The sequence below is a fragment of the Struthio camelus genome, chromosome 7 (genome assembly GCF_040807025.1).
Source record: "Struthio camelus isolate bStrCam1 chromosome 7, bStrCam1.hap1, whole genome shotgun sequence".
In the NCBI taxonomy this organism is placed as follows: domain Eukaryota; kingdom Metazoa; phylum Chordata; class Aves; order Struthioniformes; family Struthionidae; genus Struthio; species Struthio camelus.
In genome coordinates, this window is record NC_090948.1 from 24045118 (window position 1) to 24063325 (window position 18208).

General features: G+C 44.7%; 1 protein-coding gene across 1 annotated transcript in view; it reads left to right on the plus strand.

Moving 5' to 3' along the window:
- Window positions 1–9418, plus strand: part of TLL2 (tolloid like 2) — a 102477-nt gene extending 93059 nt beyond the window's left edge. The window contains exons 17-21 of the mRNA XM_068950326.1: window positions 1055–1180; window positions 2050–2177; window positions 3007–3220; window positions 4337–4587; window positions 6451–9418. Of these exons, the coding sequence (XP_068806427.1) occupies window positions 1055–1180; window positions 2050–2177; window positions 3007–3220; window positions 4337–4587; window positions 6451–6585 (854 nt within the window). The 3' untranslated portion in view covers window positions 6586–9418. The remainder of the gene's footprint in view (window positions 1–1054; window positions 1181–2049; window positions 2178–3006; window positions 3221–4336; window positions 4588–6450) is intronic.
- The last annotated feature ends 8790 nt before the right edge of the window (window positions 9419–18208 follow it).

Sequence of the window (18208 nt, forward strand, 5' to 3'; positions counted from 1 at the left end):
CCTCAAATTAAGACAGATGCAGAAGAGAATCAAGGCAAGAGGACTGGCTTATTAAATCTAACAGGAGGAGTGATGAGGTAGGGTATGTTTCATCTAGAAATACGTTTGGGTATGAGGAAACAGAAGAAGGTAATGTAGTCCAGGGAGAGAGCACTGGCACAAGAAAAAATGGAGATAAGCTGGTCATAAGTGAAACTGGACTGGAAACTGAGAACAGATCCTATGCTCAGAGCAGTGAGATTCGGGAACACCTGCCATGAAGAGCAGTAGGGGAAAAATCCCACTTTTCTTTCAGCTGGACCAGTTTGGGAAGGGAACTGTATGTAGTGGGAAGGCACTAACCTCAGTAAGTGGCTCCCATTGTGCTTCCTGCATCCTTTCCCTTTACTGTAAGCCTGAAGTTTTCTAAGCCAAAATCCTTGCATTTGCTTATGGAAAAGGTGGAATAGAAGTGTCTGATATTCCTTTTTCTCTGCTACCTACATGTGCCACTGTCCCAAAAGGGTGACAAAGACAGGCCCTTCTTTGGCCCTGTAGCTTCTGCGTAGAGCTGAACATGCAGGAGTAAAAATCCACTGGGACATATTGCAGTTTCAGGGAGCAACTCATACTTTGGAACCTCTTCTCCATGTGTTTCCTTGTGCTTTTGGACAAAGCTGTTTATAGATGAGGGCTCATGAAAGCATACAGGAACTTGAAAAAATAAAGATGGGCCAGTTAATTTTTTGCCTAGGCGGGTAAATTTGTGATATTTTTCCTGAACCCTATTCTAAAATAACGAGGCATTGCTCTTAGGTTTCTGTTAATGATAGGACTATTTAATCATTCAAAACATACATTATATAATAAAAGACATCTGTGCTGCATTTTATGGAATGAAAGATGATTGAGAAAAATCATACCCAAGGCTAAAAATGTGACTGGACTAATCCAGCACCAGAGGTTTAAGGTTTGCATTGGTATCTGCCAGTTTGGATATGGGACTCACAGCTGGCAACTGCAGTAGCCTGTTCCTCACTGGCAACTCAGTATTTGTTGATTTGATTCTGCCCAGACAAAGATGAATGCTCCAAAGATAATGGTGGGTGCCAGCACGAATGTATCAACACCTTTGGGAGCTATGTATGCCATTGCAGAAATGGGTTCATGCTGCATGAAAATGGCCACGATTGCAAAGAAGGTAAGGCCCCCACTCCTTACATCCAAGCAAGTTAAGCTGTCTTTATTTGCAAACACTTCTTGATCCAGAGTGCATCCTGCCCCGTGTTGGAAGCATGTTTGTACAGCTGGGTAGTGTACCAGGCTGGAGCACTGACCTAGCTAAAAAAATCTCCAGCCAAAGGAAAAAGAGGGAATTTTTTTTTAAGCTGGATCAGTTCCCCAGTCTGGCCCTCCACATGGCCAGGGAGATGGACAGGGTGGGAGTAAGAAGTTGGCCTAGCAAAAGAAGCCAGTAAGCAGTTGTGAAACACCTCCATTAGACTTGTTGCTTTTGGTATCATTTAAGCCTTAGGTTCAGTCAGAAGAGAGAAACTGAGCTGATCTAAGAGTTTGCTGCTTTCAAAAATTTCTTCTTACGCTCCACCCCTGGCTGTGTGCTCCCATGGCCTTCCTTCGTACAGCGTCTGCTTGCCTGATTTCTCCGTGAGCTGATCCAACTTGCTGAGCCAGCAAAACAAAGAGCTCAAACAGGGCTCAGATAGCACCAGAGTCAACACAGTGAAGACTCTGTCCCTGGGAGCATGGGAGAAAAGATGGAGGAACAGGAGAGGAGGAAGAGGGAAGTAAGATAACCTATTTCACCAGCTGTCTGATTAGCTCAGCCACCTAGTCTGGCTGCCCTCTAGCGTATCAGAAGTATAGGCCTTGCTAGGGACAGACCCACCCAGAAGTATGCAGTAATCCGAAAAGATTGTATTCAGTGACTGAAACCTTCCCTGTTTCTGCCCTGTTGAGGGTTTCAGTGGGCAGGGAGGAGCATGTAGGACAATACAATAATGCAGTTCCCTTGTGAGACCTGCCTCCATGTTGTGATCTTTCTCTCTCAAGCTGGTTGCGAGCACAAACTGAGCAGCGCAGAGGGAATGATGAGCAGTCCAAACTGGCCTGACAAGTACCCTAGCCGGAAAGAGTGCACCTGGAATATCTCTGCAACACCTGGCCACCGAGTGAAAGTAGTGAGTAACCAGAGAGCGAGAGGGGAGAAGCAGGCTGGATAATGCCGTGCTGAAGTGATATCTCCCTACCGTTGTATGAGAGGAAAGGTTAATCCAGGCCCTGTGTGAGGTGCTGGGTGGAGGGGGTCCTAGGAGGCTGCCCCTGGGCTAGAAACGGACAGAAAGTCTCAGAGGGACGTGAGGCAGCTTAGAGGAGACTCTAGGAGATGATGCCTGTGGAGCATTGCCTGCTCTGTTAACAGAAGGTATAACAGGCACTTGGGAGCATGCCCTCTCCTCCCTATCCCTCCTTGTGAGCTACTCTGTTGGGACCATCCTCACATAAGGTGAGGGCAGTGCCAGTCCTCAGCCCCTCTGCAGAGGATGCATCAGCCTCATCTTACAGGACAGACTGATGCATAAGGCAGGACATGCCCAAAGCTGTGCGGCTAGTCCATGCCCTGGGAGGAAATAATGCCTGGATCCAAAGGGGTCCTTGGAGGAAGTAATATTGAACAATTGTCCATTCAGTGCATTAGGCAGGATTCCCAGCAGGGAAAATAAGAGCGTATAAGGCTTGTGATTGAAGACAGTTGTCATGCATATGTGTGAGGCAGCAGAGCTAAGGCTACACAGGACATGTTATGAGCTGAGCTCCACTCTCCTGAGATCACTCTCATCTGAAAGCACAAGGTTCTGTTTTTGTTTGTGTGTGAGGAGTTGGACAGGCATATCGTTTGACCTGTGTCTTCCTGGGCGTTTCATCCTCTACTAAGAGGATGTAAATCTGAGGACACTCAGATTTACAAGTGTCTTCCTTAATTCTCCTTATTCTATGCTCTTACTGTAGATCTTCAATGAGTTTGAGATTGAACAGCACCAGGAATGTGCTTATGACCACTTAGAAATGTATGATGGGCCCAACAGCAAGTCACCTATCCTTGGCCGCTTCTGTGGCAGCAAGAAACCAAACCCTGTGGTTGCTTCTACTAACAAGATGTTCCTCAGGTTTTACTCTGATGCTTCTGTACAGAGAAAAGGCTTCCAGGCAAAGCATAGCACAGGTAAGCTGAGTTTCCTGCCAGTACCCCGGTGTGATGAGATGTCATCAGGTTTCTCATTGTAGTGTTTACCAAGCAAAACCAGACATATTTTTCTCCAAAATGGGCGAAGCCTGAGTTTTAACTGGCTGTAAATAGTACTAACCAGCTTTCAGAGCATTGTTTGCACCATACTATTCATGGCAGTTTCCTTATCAGCTGAGAGGCCTCTTCTTATCAGACATTCCTGCTCATTGTCTCATGTTAAAATCAGAGATGCTTGACTGAGGAGCAACCCCTTTCTGTTCCGCAGCAGTCATCAGAATATGAGGCGATACCACATAGTCCAGCAAGGGATTGCCTCTCAGGTGTATGGACCCACACACAGAACAGATCCATATTAAATGGCTTGTGGTGGAAGCAGAAACGTGCTGTGGGCAGACACAAGCTTAATTTTTCATTTGTGGAAGCCCAGACTGGTCTTGGAAACCTTAGTTTTACCCAAGGTTCAGTTTTCTGGAATCTCTGCAACTGCAAACAAATGAAACAAATTCTAAGAGTGGTAGTGGATGTATGAGGAGATTGCTGAGGAGGCATCTTTCTGGTTGGCTGCAGGTAAACTCTGCACCAAAAGTGCATGTGCTTTGCAGAAGCACTGGGCTACATTTGTGAAATGCATGGACAGAATAAGATGATTTTGGTGCCAAGGTTTTTAACGTGCTGCAACTTATTGCTGGCAAATACTTGCGCCCAGACTTTCAGCTGCAGGACAAGTGCAAAGAACGTTTTAAGTTTTCCTTTAAACAATTGTTTTTAACTCTACAAAATGATATCTTTTTTCCTGATTATTCTGTGGCAGGAACCCCATCCTGCCCATTTTATCTGGTCACCTCTTTCACTCCGTGTTCTGTGCCGAAAAGACCAAGCCACTCTGCATTATGTGGGTCACTGGATTCACGGATGACTTGAGAATTCACTGCTTTGTGGTAGTTTGGTGAAATGTTAATAACTTACCTGTTGTACATGCACTTCAGTCTGGAGGTCTTTCCTCTCTACAGCTGGCCTGGAAGTGGGATGGTGAGTCTGTTGTGAGGGGGGGCCTCTGGGGAGACTGTATTATGTACCCTCTTTTTCCTTCAGAGTGTGGTGGGCGCTTAAAGGCTGAAGTACAAACTAAGGAGCTGTATTCCCATGCTCAATTTGGGGACAACAACTACCCAGGACAGTCCAACTGTGACTGGGTGATTGTAGCTGAAGATGGTTATGGGGTGGAGCTGATATTCCAGACATTTGAGATTGAGGAGGAGGCTGACTGTGGATACGACTACATGGAGATCTACGATGGTTATGACAGCACTGCACCCCGTCTGGGACGCTTCTGTGGCTCAGGGGTAAGCCAAGGTAGTGGTGATTTTGTAGGGGTAACTGGAAGTGGCAAAGGAGGGTATTCTTACATTCTTTTTGGAGAGAGACAGCTGTCACAAACTGGTGGTGAGAATGCTTTTTGTGTCTGGGTTTTGCTTACTCTCCTATGGCCAGAGATCACAGCTGCTTTATTTGATACACAGAGTTGATTTGGAAACCTTGCCAATTGACTTTCCCCTGTTAGTCCAGAACCTTGAGACGCAGCATGGCACTACCCTGCTGCTCTGCCCAAGCACTGCAGTTAGAACATTGTGTAACTATGGGAAACTCGGCTTCCAAAGGCCAGTTTAATCCTTAGTCACTTCCTTCCTGAAGCAAGGTGACATTGCAGCCATGCTGTGGAGAGGCTTGCAGAGTTGCTTGTTGACTCCAGGACGGTGTGTTGTCTCCTAAACCATTATCTATGTCCTGATTAACAGAAGTGACTCCGTTAATGCAGGTAATAGCGTGCAGAATTTAAAAACAGAGGTTCTATGTTTGGTTTATCTAGGACTTCAGCAATGAAATGGACAAGGTGCATATTGAATTTAAAAAGACACAACCAGGCAGAAGGAATGTTGAAACAGTCCTGCCAAACTGGGGAAATGGTCTGGAAAATAGAAGCAGAGCAGCTAGCTCAGTGTGAAGAAATTCAGGGCAGAGGGTAGGAATCACGTACCAGCACAAGGATGAAACATTGGCTGGGAAAGTGTCAGTTCGGCAGAGGAGCACAGGCAGGTTGTAGCGGGTCACAGCCCAGCAGTGGGGAAGAGAACAGGAGTTTTGCATATAAGATAAAATAAGTTATTCTGCCACTGTTTGACCTTGGGAGATCCTCAGCTGCAAAACAGGGTCCAGTTTGGGTTGTGCCATTTCCTGAAAATAGTAGAATCATTTGGAGCAAGGTCAGAAGGTTGGAAGAAGAATAACCAGGGAGTTCAGTGAATGTGACTTACAGAGAACAAGTGGTAGAACTGAGATTGTAAAGTGAACTGGCATTAATCTTCAAACATAAAAGGCAGGCATGCAAAAAGCAATCTCCATGTTCAGTGAGTTGGGACAGGGATCGTTCAGAGAAGTAACGGGCTTAAATTTGCAGCAAGAGAGATCCGGGTTATATGTGAGGAAGAACTTTCTTTCTGATGGTGGGGATGGGAAAGCATCGGAATGGATGTCTGGGAGAGGGAAGATCTCCATCACAAGTGACCTTTAAAGCATTTTGGGCAGTCATTGGACAGGAATGCTTTTGGTGGGTCTAATCCTGTTTTGGGGCAGGAGGAGGATTTCTTGGGGAGCCTTCCAATCCTGTTTTCTAGGAGGCCTGCTGCTGCCAATCTGCCCAGAGCAGTAGGGCTGAATTTTTCTGAAGGCAGCACTTCTATTTCTGCTTTTATCCAGTCAAGGTACTCAGCTTGTATGGAGTAAAAGCATCAACAACTGCTGAGCCCTGGGAGAGCAAAAGAATCCCTGCACGAAGGCATGGGTTGCATAAGCTTCCCCACTTCTCTCTGCCAACCTAGTGAATCGATACAGTGGTTCATTGACCTCTTGAGCAATCACAGAAAGCAGTAGGACTGGAAGGGGATGCACAAGGTCATCTTCTCTCTCCCAGCCCTGGGAGAGGATCAGCCTGACCTGAACCACAGTTGACAGAAATCTAATTTGTTGACAAGTAAGAGGTCTTCTACTTTATGATGTGCTTGAGAAGTCGGAGCAGGGCAGGAGGTACAGAATGCTCAGTATTCGTGTTTCCTGACAGTCCATCTTCACTGTGAGCTTAAACCCTGCCATCATTGTGCAGATAATTGTTTAGCATGCAGACGTCACCTGTCTTATTTCCTTTTCTGCAGCCTTTGGAAGAAATCTACTCTGCAGGGGACTCGATCATGATTCGATTCCACACAGACGACACCATCAACAAGAAAGGCTTTCACGCCCGATACTTAAGTACCAAATTTCAGGATGCATTGCACGTGAGAAAATAGTTTGACTGCTCCTCACAGACATTCCCCATCTGAAGACTGAGACATTTAACTGTGATCTTTGTCTTTTTTTTTTTTTTTAAAGCTCCTGTGCACCTGGCCAAAAGCAGTGTACAGTATTTTCTGTAACTAAAAGTAAATCCAGTTCAAAGGTTTGCTTCTGAAAAAATTAGCATGACCTTTCTTTTGCTAACATACCCAGGACCAAAAATTGTCTTCTAGTCACACCTGCCAGGGCATAAATCTTGTATTTTGCACAGCTTGCCAAGGGCTGAGTGAAGACTGAATTTGAATTGAAAAAAGCCTTATTCTCTTGCATATCCTGTTTCTAGGTGACATTTCTTAAGTAGCCTATACACATGAGCTGAATGCATCTTCTGGAGCAGATGCTATGGGCAGCCACGCAGTAGGATTTTCTCAGTGGACCTTTGGGGCCACCCACTGTCCCCTACCAGCCCAAAACACTCTGTGCAATAAGTCAGATGACTGTGGCTCCAGATTCCATGACTCCTTCTGTCCCATCTATTTATTGTCTTGGTTATTGTGTGTGTAGGCAGGGGCATGGGGAGGGTCTCTTTAGGGCTGTTACCCACTTGGACCATGATCAACAAGAAGTGCCCAGCACCTGATTTGCAGCAATTGTCATGGTGCATGTTGAATGGAATCATTTCAGTGCAGCGGCCAAGGGAAAGTCTGTGGCTGATGGGGAAGTGCTGTGGTGACAGTCAGGGCACACTTAGCCACTGGAGCACTCACAATCTGGTCCCGTTACTCTGCCAAGACAAGGCAGCTCAGATGGCTGTGGCAACAATCCAGGCCTTATCTTAAGTAAAAATCTTCTCTCATCACTCCACCCTTCTTTGCTTTCCCAGTCTACTTTATGCTCCTTCCTTCCCGCCCTTCCATTGTTCCCTAGTGCTACTTCCTCATAAGTCCTCCCTTCTCTTGGCTGAGCTGCTCTTCCCGGAGTTCCCCGCAGCAACCTTAGAGCTCTCTGCCACGCCAGCTAGCAGAACATCTCGCAGAAGGAAATGCCAGGTCAGAGTTAGTCAGAATATCTCAGCACTGTGTTGCTGGCTGTGCCTCAGGCAGAGGAGCACAGGCTGTGCTAGAGGTCAGTTCTGGTGAGCTCTGGGAACCTGCTGAGCATGCGTATGCCCAAGGCCTGGGACTAGGGACAGGAGAACTCCTCTGGTTTTTGCTTTATCCCCATTCTTTGCTGAGCCATGGCCCAGTCTCTTGACATCATTGCAAGTCTGTAACCCAGATGTGCAAGATGGTGACTTAAGCACTTTGTGCTGTAAGGCTGAGATATGCTGTATGTTACAGTTATTTATGTATATGGAAGCTACTGAACCATGGGCTTGCAAAATTAACGGCTATCTTGGCACTTCTTTGGGAAAAAATATGGGAAACTGCACCTTTGGGGGAACTGCTGTAATTGTGCTGTTGTTACGGGAAGAAAAAGAAGACAAGACTTTATTCTGAATGGCATTTCATTAAGGCACTCATGGGCAATTACAGGCTAAAAGCTGAGGTATGTTAGCTTTAATAAAGTATTTATAATCCAAGGATTACTATGTTTACATAACCAATGTACTGTCAGGCTCAAGGATGACACCTCCTCCTCTGGTGTATGACTGTGGGGAAACGTGGGGCTAGCACCAGCGTCAGGCACAAATGACATTCTTGGAGATGAGGGCGTTTCTGGACGGATAATAAATAGACCCCAACCCTCTCCACAAGTCTTTAAACAGAATATGATCCAAGTATTGTGAATACTAGTGGAAGCAAATGCATGAAAATATTTTCTATCTTAGAACAAGAGAGAAAAGTAATTTGTACACACATACACACACGCACACACTTTTATGTATATAAAATCTGCCTGTAGAAGACCAGTAGTCAAAGCCTTAATAAGTGTCATATGAACGATATTGTACCATTGACCATAGCTTTATTGCAGGCTGTACAAAACCATATTATTTCTGTTTGTTTGTTTTTTACTTCTATTTTGTGTCTCTTTTAAAATGTTATAGCCACCTTTTTATAGGCAAAGCTTTTGATCTTTTGCTGTTTGACAACCCAGGCCTGCAGAAGTGAGCTCTACTAGATGGGGTCTGCTTTTGTCCCTCTCTTACTTGCCCCATTCAAGCAAAATCCAAGTGACTGAGGGCCGGAAATAAAGTCATGACATTCACGTTCCCTGTGAAACAGAAGGAAAGTTTCATTGGCAAGCAGTAGTTCAGATTTCCTGGCTCTCTAATGGGAGTAATTAATCTGGAGAGAAGTTACTTTAGAAGCTTGTTGTGTACTTCAAACATCTTTATTTCATGTTCTGATAGTTTCTCATCTTCCTTGGTCTTTGGATTGTATACTCTGGTTCGTTGCAGGTGCTTGCAATGTGGTTTGACAGATCTGCTACATTTATTAGCATTCAAACAGATGTCTCGTGACAGTGTATTCACAACTGTTGTAGTTTGTGTTTCAGCCGGTGATCTATGTAGAACATTTCTGCCTGTACCAACTAGGTTTAACAGTCAATAACTTGAATGCGTGAAAGTTTCTTTTAAAAACAAGAAAAAAAATGTCAGAGTCTTTAAGGTGTGCATACATATTCCAGTCTTTCTGTGGTTTTACATTTCACTGAATAAAATCATTTTTTAAGAGGGGGAAGAGAGGAGGGCGTGGGGGCAATCCCATATGTACCTATGCCCAGAACTAGTCTCTGCATTCATTAAAGACTGTGGATTCAGTTGCATGTTCTGTTGTGTGCATGCATTTACTGTTTCTTCAAGGGGAGGACATTTCTTAATACATTCCTTGTTCTGCCATCTGTTGTTTGTGTCTGCTACTAATGCCAGTTGGGATTTACTCTGCAGAAAATGACTTTCACTTGCGCCTTTATCTTTGTCTTGGTTTTTGGAATCCAGAGCGTGTTCAGGAAGTGGGGCAGAGGAATGGCGTGGTCAGCCAAAAAGGGTCTACACCATTGTATCTCATGCTCCGCACTGACCCATTAGTCAGCTGAGATGCAGATCTGCAGCGATAAACGTCATAGATCTGGGAATTAGTCCATAAGTGGACTTCAGAAGACGGGGACTCTTTACTGCACTACAGAATATGATCTTCAGCAGTGGGTTGCAAAGATCCCAGGACGTGAAACTCCCATGCAAAGCAGGACAGCAATATGAACCTGAGGCAGAACTTCTCTGTCCATGCAGCCGTTTCCTAGGAAAGGTAGCAATGCAAACCTGAAGCATCTGTGACAGTTTGACGCAGAGCTCCATAAAGCTAATGTTTTGGCCTTTAAAAGTGAGAGAGTTCTTACTGCAACCTTGTGCTCTTCACTGTCACTGTGGCAGCAAAATGGTTTGTAACCAGGCAGCACCTTAAATGCTTTTTTTCCTCTTTCTGTCCTCTGCTTGATGCTTACCCCACTTATTAAGGATCACATCTGTGTCCTTTCCCCCCCAACACACACAGTTTGTGCATCTTCTGCCACCCATACTGTTCCTGTGCTGTTTGTCATAGCCACTCAAAATTTCACGGTGACAGAACTTTTTTCCAACTGCTCCCAAAGACAAGCAGCAACACTACTTCCTGCAGCAGTGTCATTGCCTAATATGACCTTAGAGTAAGCACAGAAGCTAGCATTTGGGTCACTTGGTGGACATAATTTCTGTAATGGAGGGCCAGAAAGCCTCCAATCACACCTACAGTTATGGTCCAAGCTGATGTTGGAACATTAGAAACGATGCAGCCCAAGTGAAGCCAACAGGAAATAGGAGGTAAAACAGAAGATAGAATTTGAACAAGAAAGAGTTACAGCTGTTAGAGAAATATGCAGACATTTGCAGTAGCGGTAAGACAAGTTTGCACTGTGTGCAGGATCTACCTGTTGTTTGTATAAAGATCTCTCACAGACTTGCATCTTCCCTGCTGCCCAAGTAGCCTCTGCCCTTAATTTCTCTTTCCATGTTGGTTGCCTGCCACCAGTGCTGTGTAACTTGGCTGCTCCTCATTTTCTCTGCCTAGAAACAGTATTTAATTTTGCAGAGAGTGCCCAAGGACCGCCCAGTCTTTGTGCATGAAATGTTGGAGGGGATTTCAGTTGTTTGACAGGAGACTCTTTGACATTTAAAAGCATGAGTACCTAGTGGCAGGCCCATTGGTCTCCGCCTCAAGCATGAAACAGGCTAGTAGATATCCTCCACTTTGTCCTGGCATCCCCGGTAAACATATTCTAATAGTCAAGGTGTCAGTCCTAGGAACTAAAAGCAGAGTTTACCTAACATTGAGCTGTGGCACATATTAAAACACGTACTCAGAGCCAGGAGTAATTTTATTTGGCATGAGGCGATATGAAAGAGGCAGAGTCCTTTGTACCCTGAAGTCCAGCCTTCCACATGCTTTCCAGACTCTGCCCCTGGCAGAAGCCTGTTTGAGTAACGGCTCTCTCAGGTGTGCCGGTATTCAGCCAGGTTATCTGAGTCACCATAAGAGAAATGTCATTGTCTCTTCCTCTTTGTGGGTCTACAATTTGTGTTTTAACAGGAAGAGAGATTCACTCCAAGAGGAGCACTAACTCTGGAGTCACCTGGTCAGCTCTTAATACGTGCAGGGATTTCTTGGGAAGCAGAGCAAAATGGTGAGTAGGAGTTGTGTGTTTGCTGAGTCTTGGATGAGAGTGGAGGGGAGAGGTCAGAATGCAAGGGAGGGGAGGCCATAGGAGTACTTAGCTGTTAGATTAAATGCTCCTTGTGAATGTTTACATTCCCTCCCATTCTCTGCCGTGACCAAATCAATCAAACTGGCCCTTTCATTAGCTCTGCATTTCTCTGCAGTGCAACCAATGGTCTCAGACTACTACTTTGATTTTAGTGCATATCCTAGCTTTTCTGCCCTGGAGGTACCATCTGGTCTTAGGGGTGGTTGCAGCAAAGAAGAAAATTGTGCCCTGGATCTTTATAACAGATCTTTCTTTGGGAGATTTCCTGTCCCGTGAGGTTGGATCTCTTGAAACGCACACAGCATCTATTTAGAAATGGATAGGTGAGAGTGGCTGGGAGCGAAAACTCCTATCCCAGCAGCTAACTGGTTCTGAGACTAGAGCAATATTCTCTTGCCAAATTTAGTGGTGAATTAGTTCCATGACTATTCGCTGAAAGTATATTTTCAAAGGATCTTGGAGCAACTGCAGAACTGGTGGAGCACAGCACAGAGTTACTTGTTAACTGCACACAAACTGAAATAATAGATTTATGCTCTCTCTAACCTTTGTTGATCTTTTTCTCTGAGCCTGTACTGGTTCCCTTGGAATCTCCATCAGTTTCTCTTCCGCAGGAATAATCCCAGCCCTACCCAATGAGTAGGATGTAGCTTGTGTGGGCTCTATCCAGGAGGCAGCTAGGTATTACAGCTGGGACTGTATAAGCACAGAAGAGTGGTGGTCCCTGTCCATGCAAAATCACAATTTGAGCAAGTTCGAGAAATGCTGGGAGGAAAGGAATATTATCCACGTGTTGGAGAGTTGATGCTGAGAGGTGGAGGTGTCTGCGGTAAAGCTGTGAAGTAAATCCAGAGCGTATGATTCCTGGTCTTGTGTGTTTGCATTTGTCCATCTCCCTTCTGCTCCCTTCAGCAAGAAGCTCTCCTGTACAAAGCTGCAGGGGCCCAGTGAGGCTGACTGGAGAGGGAGGAGGACTATCTCCTTGTGGTCTCTCTTTCAGTTTCTACATCTGTTGGCTGCTATAAGTTATGGAGAAAAGGAAGATGGAAAGGGTGCAACTTTTTTTGATCTCAGCTGCAGTATCAGGTTTTCTGTCGTCCATGACGTGCTCTTCCCAGACAGTAGCTGTGGTGCTTAATTTTGCTGGGAAACCTACCTGACTCTCATCAGGGTTGCTGACACTCAGAGCTCCAGATACCACTTTGGAGTAGTTTAGGCAATCTATGAGCAAGAGCTGGGGTTCTGTAGACATTTGTCTGCAGATCAAGAAAGACATCACAATATTGAAGTATACTCACTTTAATTTTAGAAATGGGGGTGGAGGGCAGGAGTTTCAACCATGGGGATTAGAAAGATCCCCTTCTTTCTTTTTTGAAGTAAACAAATAGGAAGTCAGCAGTAATTTACATAAGAGACCATTCTCATCCCTCCTGACATGTACAAATTTGCAAGCCATACTGATCCACTTTTGCAAGTGGCTTAAGACAATGGTTTTAGACTACTGTATGACTACGAAAGACCTGTTTCTAAGTGTGTTGCTACAGCTTTCTGTATGTGCTTGAGAACAAGTTAGGGACCTCAGTTTCCGCATAGAACAGTCTTAGTAAGATGTACTGAATCCTGCTTTTGGAAGTCAAGGCAGCTTACAGAAAAGCATGAATGCCTAGTGTCCTGCAAGTCACCTGTTAGAGACTGAAGTACAGAACTAGGCTTTTCCTTTAAATAAGGGCTAACTTTATACAGTTTGTCCTCTAGTGCACCACCTTAAGAAATTTAATGTTTATGATTTGGAACTGTGATTACATTAGTTAGGAAAAACACTTCTACCCAAATCAAGAGCTATCAATCAGGTTATTTGCAAGTAATAGACAAACCTGTTCCTAGCTGGTAACTTCAAGTTATAATTACTCAGTTGCATATACAAATCGCATAGTTTCATGAATGACTCAAGCACAGACAGGTGAACACATATAAATGTATTGTTTATGCTGTTCCTTTTATTTAGACTTTTATTTAACCTGCACGCACAGTCCTGGAAACAAACATCAAGTCCATGAAGTTTAGTGTCTTTAGCCAAGAAGAAGGAAATAAAATAAATTTACAGCTTCAGAGAAGAGGCAGATATGAAAATAAAAACTCAAACATTAACAGGTCAGCTGTTCAAAAAGGCGTGTTTCATTCAGGAATTTCAAGGAGTGCACAGTAGAAAATTCAGCTGAGAAATGTCTCTACTGTATTTCATTCCCAGCTGGTAGCATGGGTGCAGCAATACCCGTGCCCCTTAGGAGTTTGAAAGAGATCCTTTTTACTCAGTGACCAATTGCTAAATGTGTCTGCATGCTCAGAGCTGATGGGAGGATAAATTCTGTATCTTTCATCAATAATCTCTGTTCCTCTTTGATTTTGCTCTGAATTCTGATCTTTGATGCCCAGTGATGTTCCCTTCTGCAGTCTGTAAGACTGCAGGACTTCAACTGAGCTAAGACTGAAGAGCCAAATCTGTCACGCCTTGCTAGCTTTCTGAGCCTTCCTTCTCCATAACCTGCAGTATCCAGACTTATGTCAACATGCTTTCTCTGCATTGACCTCCTTGTTCTGCGATAACTAGGCCCTATTCAGTGCATGTCAGCAGAACCCCCTTCACGGCAAAGTGAAGCTCTCTTTCAGCCTTTTCCTGTTTCCTGCCACCTAACCAGAGTTTCAGTTTGAATGGAGACTTCAGCAGCTTTGCTCTTTCACTCCAATTTATTTGATTTCCTACATGTTCCTGGCACTGGTTCAGGTTCAGGAATCACACTGAACCCAGCTGTCTGAAAAGAGCTGCTTCATACAGAGATGAGTACTACTTGACCCTGGGTTATAGGAGAGGGGAGGCTCCTGCACCTCTTCTCATGATTAGCTACCTTGTGAAGCTAAGTGTCTCTGTAGTGCCGTTCCCAACACTGTCACTACCACCAGTCTCTATAGGCAGCCCAAGCTGCTCACAGGGCTCACCTTATGATGAACCGAATATCGCTTCCAGTAGTAAGAACTACACCAGCATAGAAGTTAAGAGCAGGGTCTGAGTAATTGCAGCCAGAGCTCTTGGGGAGCATATGCTGTATTTTTGCACAGCCCCTGCTTAGAGTGTGTGTGTGTGTGCACGCATTTATGCCACAACTAGGAAATAATACAGAAAGAAACCAAACTCTGAGTGGGCAGAAAGTTTTTAACTCCCTCCGAACTCTTTTCTTACTCCTCCCAAGATGGCAAAGTCCCTGTATCCCAGCTGCTCCACAAACAGCACAGCACCCAGAGCAGACAACACGTCTAGCAGAAGCTCTTATGGATACCTCCCCTCCTGTGTGTGTAAACAATTTAGTTAGGAAACAGTTAATGTGCCTGGATCATTTTCAGTTGTCCTTGAATCAACAGGAACAGGCACATGTGATTAGTTTGAGGCTCAAAGGTTGCAGGTGCAAATCGTTGCTATCTTACAAGCCACCTCTGTCCTTTAGCTCCCAAGCCATAGTAGGGATAAACTGCCTGCCCTTTCTCACTGGGGATCTGTCATGGTAAATTCATTAAATGATAAGGCCCTGACTGCTCAGATGGCTCTGAATGGCATAAGCAATTCAGGCAAACCAGTCCATATTTCCCTATATCATTTTCTTAAATAATAGGATGGTATATTTTGTATTTTCTCTGGAGTAAGTAGTATGCCAACACCTCCAGGCATTTCAGAGACACCCCTCCCCACTTGCATCTCTGGCCAGCACCACATCACAATTGCTAATACTCGGTTCTGTTTTTCTTTATTATTTTTCTTTGCAGGTGACAACACCCTCTCTGTCACCTCTTTACAACACAACTGTAAATGTTGTAAGTATGCTGCATATGGCTAAGATCAACTGATTGCTTACTGTCATGTTATCTGTGGGAGCTGAGTGCATGATTCTGGAATAGAAAAAGCTGATTTCATGGGTGCCTGGCTGATGGAGATCCTGTCTTGACAGACTGTCTACCAATATTATATTGTATCATTAAGGACAAGAGAGATGCTTACAGTATCCAGATTTTTGTTTTGGGGTTTTTTGGGGGCCTGTTTTCCCATTTATATAGAAAGCGAGTATGAGGTGTATTTGCTAAGCCTATAATACACCTGAACTTTCCTCCTGCTCCAAAAGGGAACCTGAATGTGATTCCTATCCTCCCTTGATGAGAAAGGAGATGAAGACTGGAGCAGGCCATTAGCCATCACAACAGTTATCAGAGGGTTCTTTAAATGTCCTGACACCCAGTAAAAGTGCACATCAGTGCTAAGTCTTAGCCCTAAGACATGTGTTTCTGCTTCTTTCCCATAAAAAAAGATTCTGGGCATGCAAAGATGTGGCCTTTATAAGCTTGCCTTCCCACTTGCTGTACTTTGAAACATGGTCTCTGTTCTAAAACGCACTCCCTTTGTTGTTTTGCTTTTTACTGCTGGGTTATCCAGGCAGGGATCAATTGCTTTTTACTGCTGAATTGTAGGCGTTGAGGACACAATGTGCCCCAGGGAAGGGCAGTTTTTCTGACTACTTACTTACTGAAAGATGAATATAGATTTGGGTATTGTTCTGTATTTTTTCTTGTATAAACAGAGCATCTAGCAGTTGCAGGGACTAGAGGAGAAATGGCCAACCTGTCACCTTTGAGAAGCCACATGCAGCTCTTGAGCTGTGGCCTGTCCCCAAGACCCCTCTCACGGCCCTCTGGGATGGACGCTGGGGCCTGTGGCCCTCTGCCAGAGGGGATGTCAGCACATGAGCTGCAGATTTGAGGTAGTCAGTCAGCCTGGGAGAGGGGATAACAAGTGAGGCACATGCTGTCATTACTGCTTATGTGACTGACTTTCTCATTGTCAGCTCCCTTGTCATTTGGGGCCGGATGTGACAGCTTGTAATGGCTCGAAAAAGCCAGGGAGCTCTAGTTTGTAATGCACCAGGTTTGCTGATGCCCTGTGCTCCATGCATGAGCTAAGGCATTCTCTGCTGATTGATCTTCCAGGCAGGGCAGCGCAGGCAGCTATCTGCAGCACCAGGGCAAGGACAGAGAGCAAGTGCAAGCTGTCGTAAGAGCACATCTTTCCTTGGGGCTTCCCACTCGTTTTGTGCTGTTTTTCCTTCTGAATCCAGCTTTCTCTGGCATACATTTTTACTTATCTCTTCTGTATGTTTTCTCCCAGCCTCAAGCCCTCAAGCCCTTTTTGAGAAAGAACATACATTCCTTCCACTCAGTCACAGCTCCTGTTGGAAGGATCAGAGTTTGGGTTCTTGTTTATGGCTGGCAAGTAGAGGCCACCACCTTAGAGTGCAGCTGGGTGTTCTGTGTGTTACCTACTGCATGCTGTTGTAGAAGTATTGCAACTGCTCACCTAGCCTCTGCCTTCCTTGCTTTATAGAAAATGTTTTGTAAATGATCCGTAACTATCTTATTTCTAGATTTCCACAAATACATCTGGAGCCACAACCATTCAGGCAGATTGCTCTTATGGGGTGAGAGTTTGTTTTGTTATTAAACCTGATTGATTAACATTCTCACTTACAGAATATTTTCCCTCTGAAATCAAATCTCTGCTTCCCCCATCCATTCCAGGGTGCAGTACAGCTGGGCTGAATGCCACTGCTGTGATCTAGGGCTGCACTTTCATCCCTCACAGAATATGAGTGCATTAGCTATTCTTGCTGTATGCTAGCCCCTCACGTAATTGCCCTCACCACGTGCAGAATTAAAGGATCCCACTGCATGTGTTTGACCTGACTCTCTTTTTTTTTATGAATTAGTATGAGCCCTGGGTGGTTGGAGTTGCCGCAGGGATACCAAGCTTCCTGGTCTTGGTCCTTGTAGTCATCTTGGTACTGGTCTGTGTTCACCGGGGGACAAACTGCAGCTGGAAACAGGTGACTGCCTCTCATTTCCTGGGCACCTTTTCATTTCCATGCCTAGACCTTCCCATCAGAAGCCTGATTCAAAACTCTCTGGAGCTCTTGGGAAGTTCAGGTCCACATCTGTAGGCACTTGAACTCTCTGCTCAGTCTCTGAAATGCTAGACCTCAGCTCAGAATTTACAGGATCATAAAGATAAAAGAGAAATTAATGTGAAAATAAGGAGGAAAAGGCCCGAGTGAGCTATTAACTGGCAAGAAATTAAAAAATTCTATCAATCACCACTGTTCTCCAGTGGGTTGATTTGTCATTTCCCACAGGAAAACATGCATTTAGGAATCCCCACACTCCAAAGTTTTATTATTTAGCTCCTGAAATGTTGCCGTGGCGTTTCATAGTGTTTTGGTCACCTCCTTTCTCTGTTCTAGCGCATGGGTTGGACATTTGCGCCCTGCCTACCTCCCCAGTGATGTGGGGTAGTCAGAGATTTCTGTAACACCACACTTCCTTCCTCTGGGGTGAAAAAGCACCCACATCACTGAAGAGTGAGTCAACCTGCCCATGGAGGAGAAAAAAACATTAAGTGCCATGGCAGCAAAACGTGAATGGTTTTACCTAAAACAATCCTCTCTTCCCCCACCACTTAAAGATGTTTTTAACCATGTCTAGTACTTGCATGGGTCTCTATATTTTCTTACTCAAAAGAAACCTGTAATCGTACTGAGGGAGGTAATTTCCCTGTGGCTGTTGCATGTTAACATCAGGATTTTTTCTGAGTGTAAATGTGCAAGTAAAGGTTTTCCCGCTATGTTAAAGGAGCAGATGATTTTGGTAGTTCTATCAAATGCAACTTTCAGGCATTGAGGTTTCTCTTCTGCAAGATCATTCCCTTGGGCAGGCATCAAGTGACCTTTGGGATTGTGCCAAATGAAAGAATATTTTGGGATCTGACTTAGAATATGTTGGATATCACATCTTGTGTGGTTATTT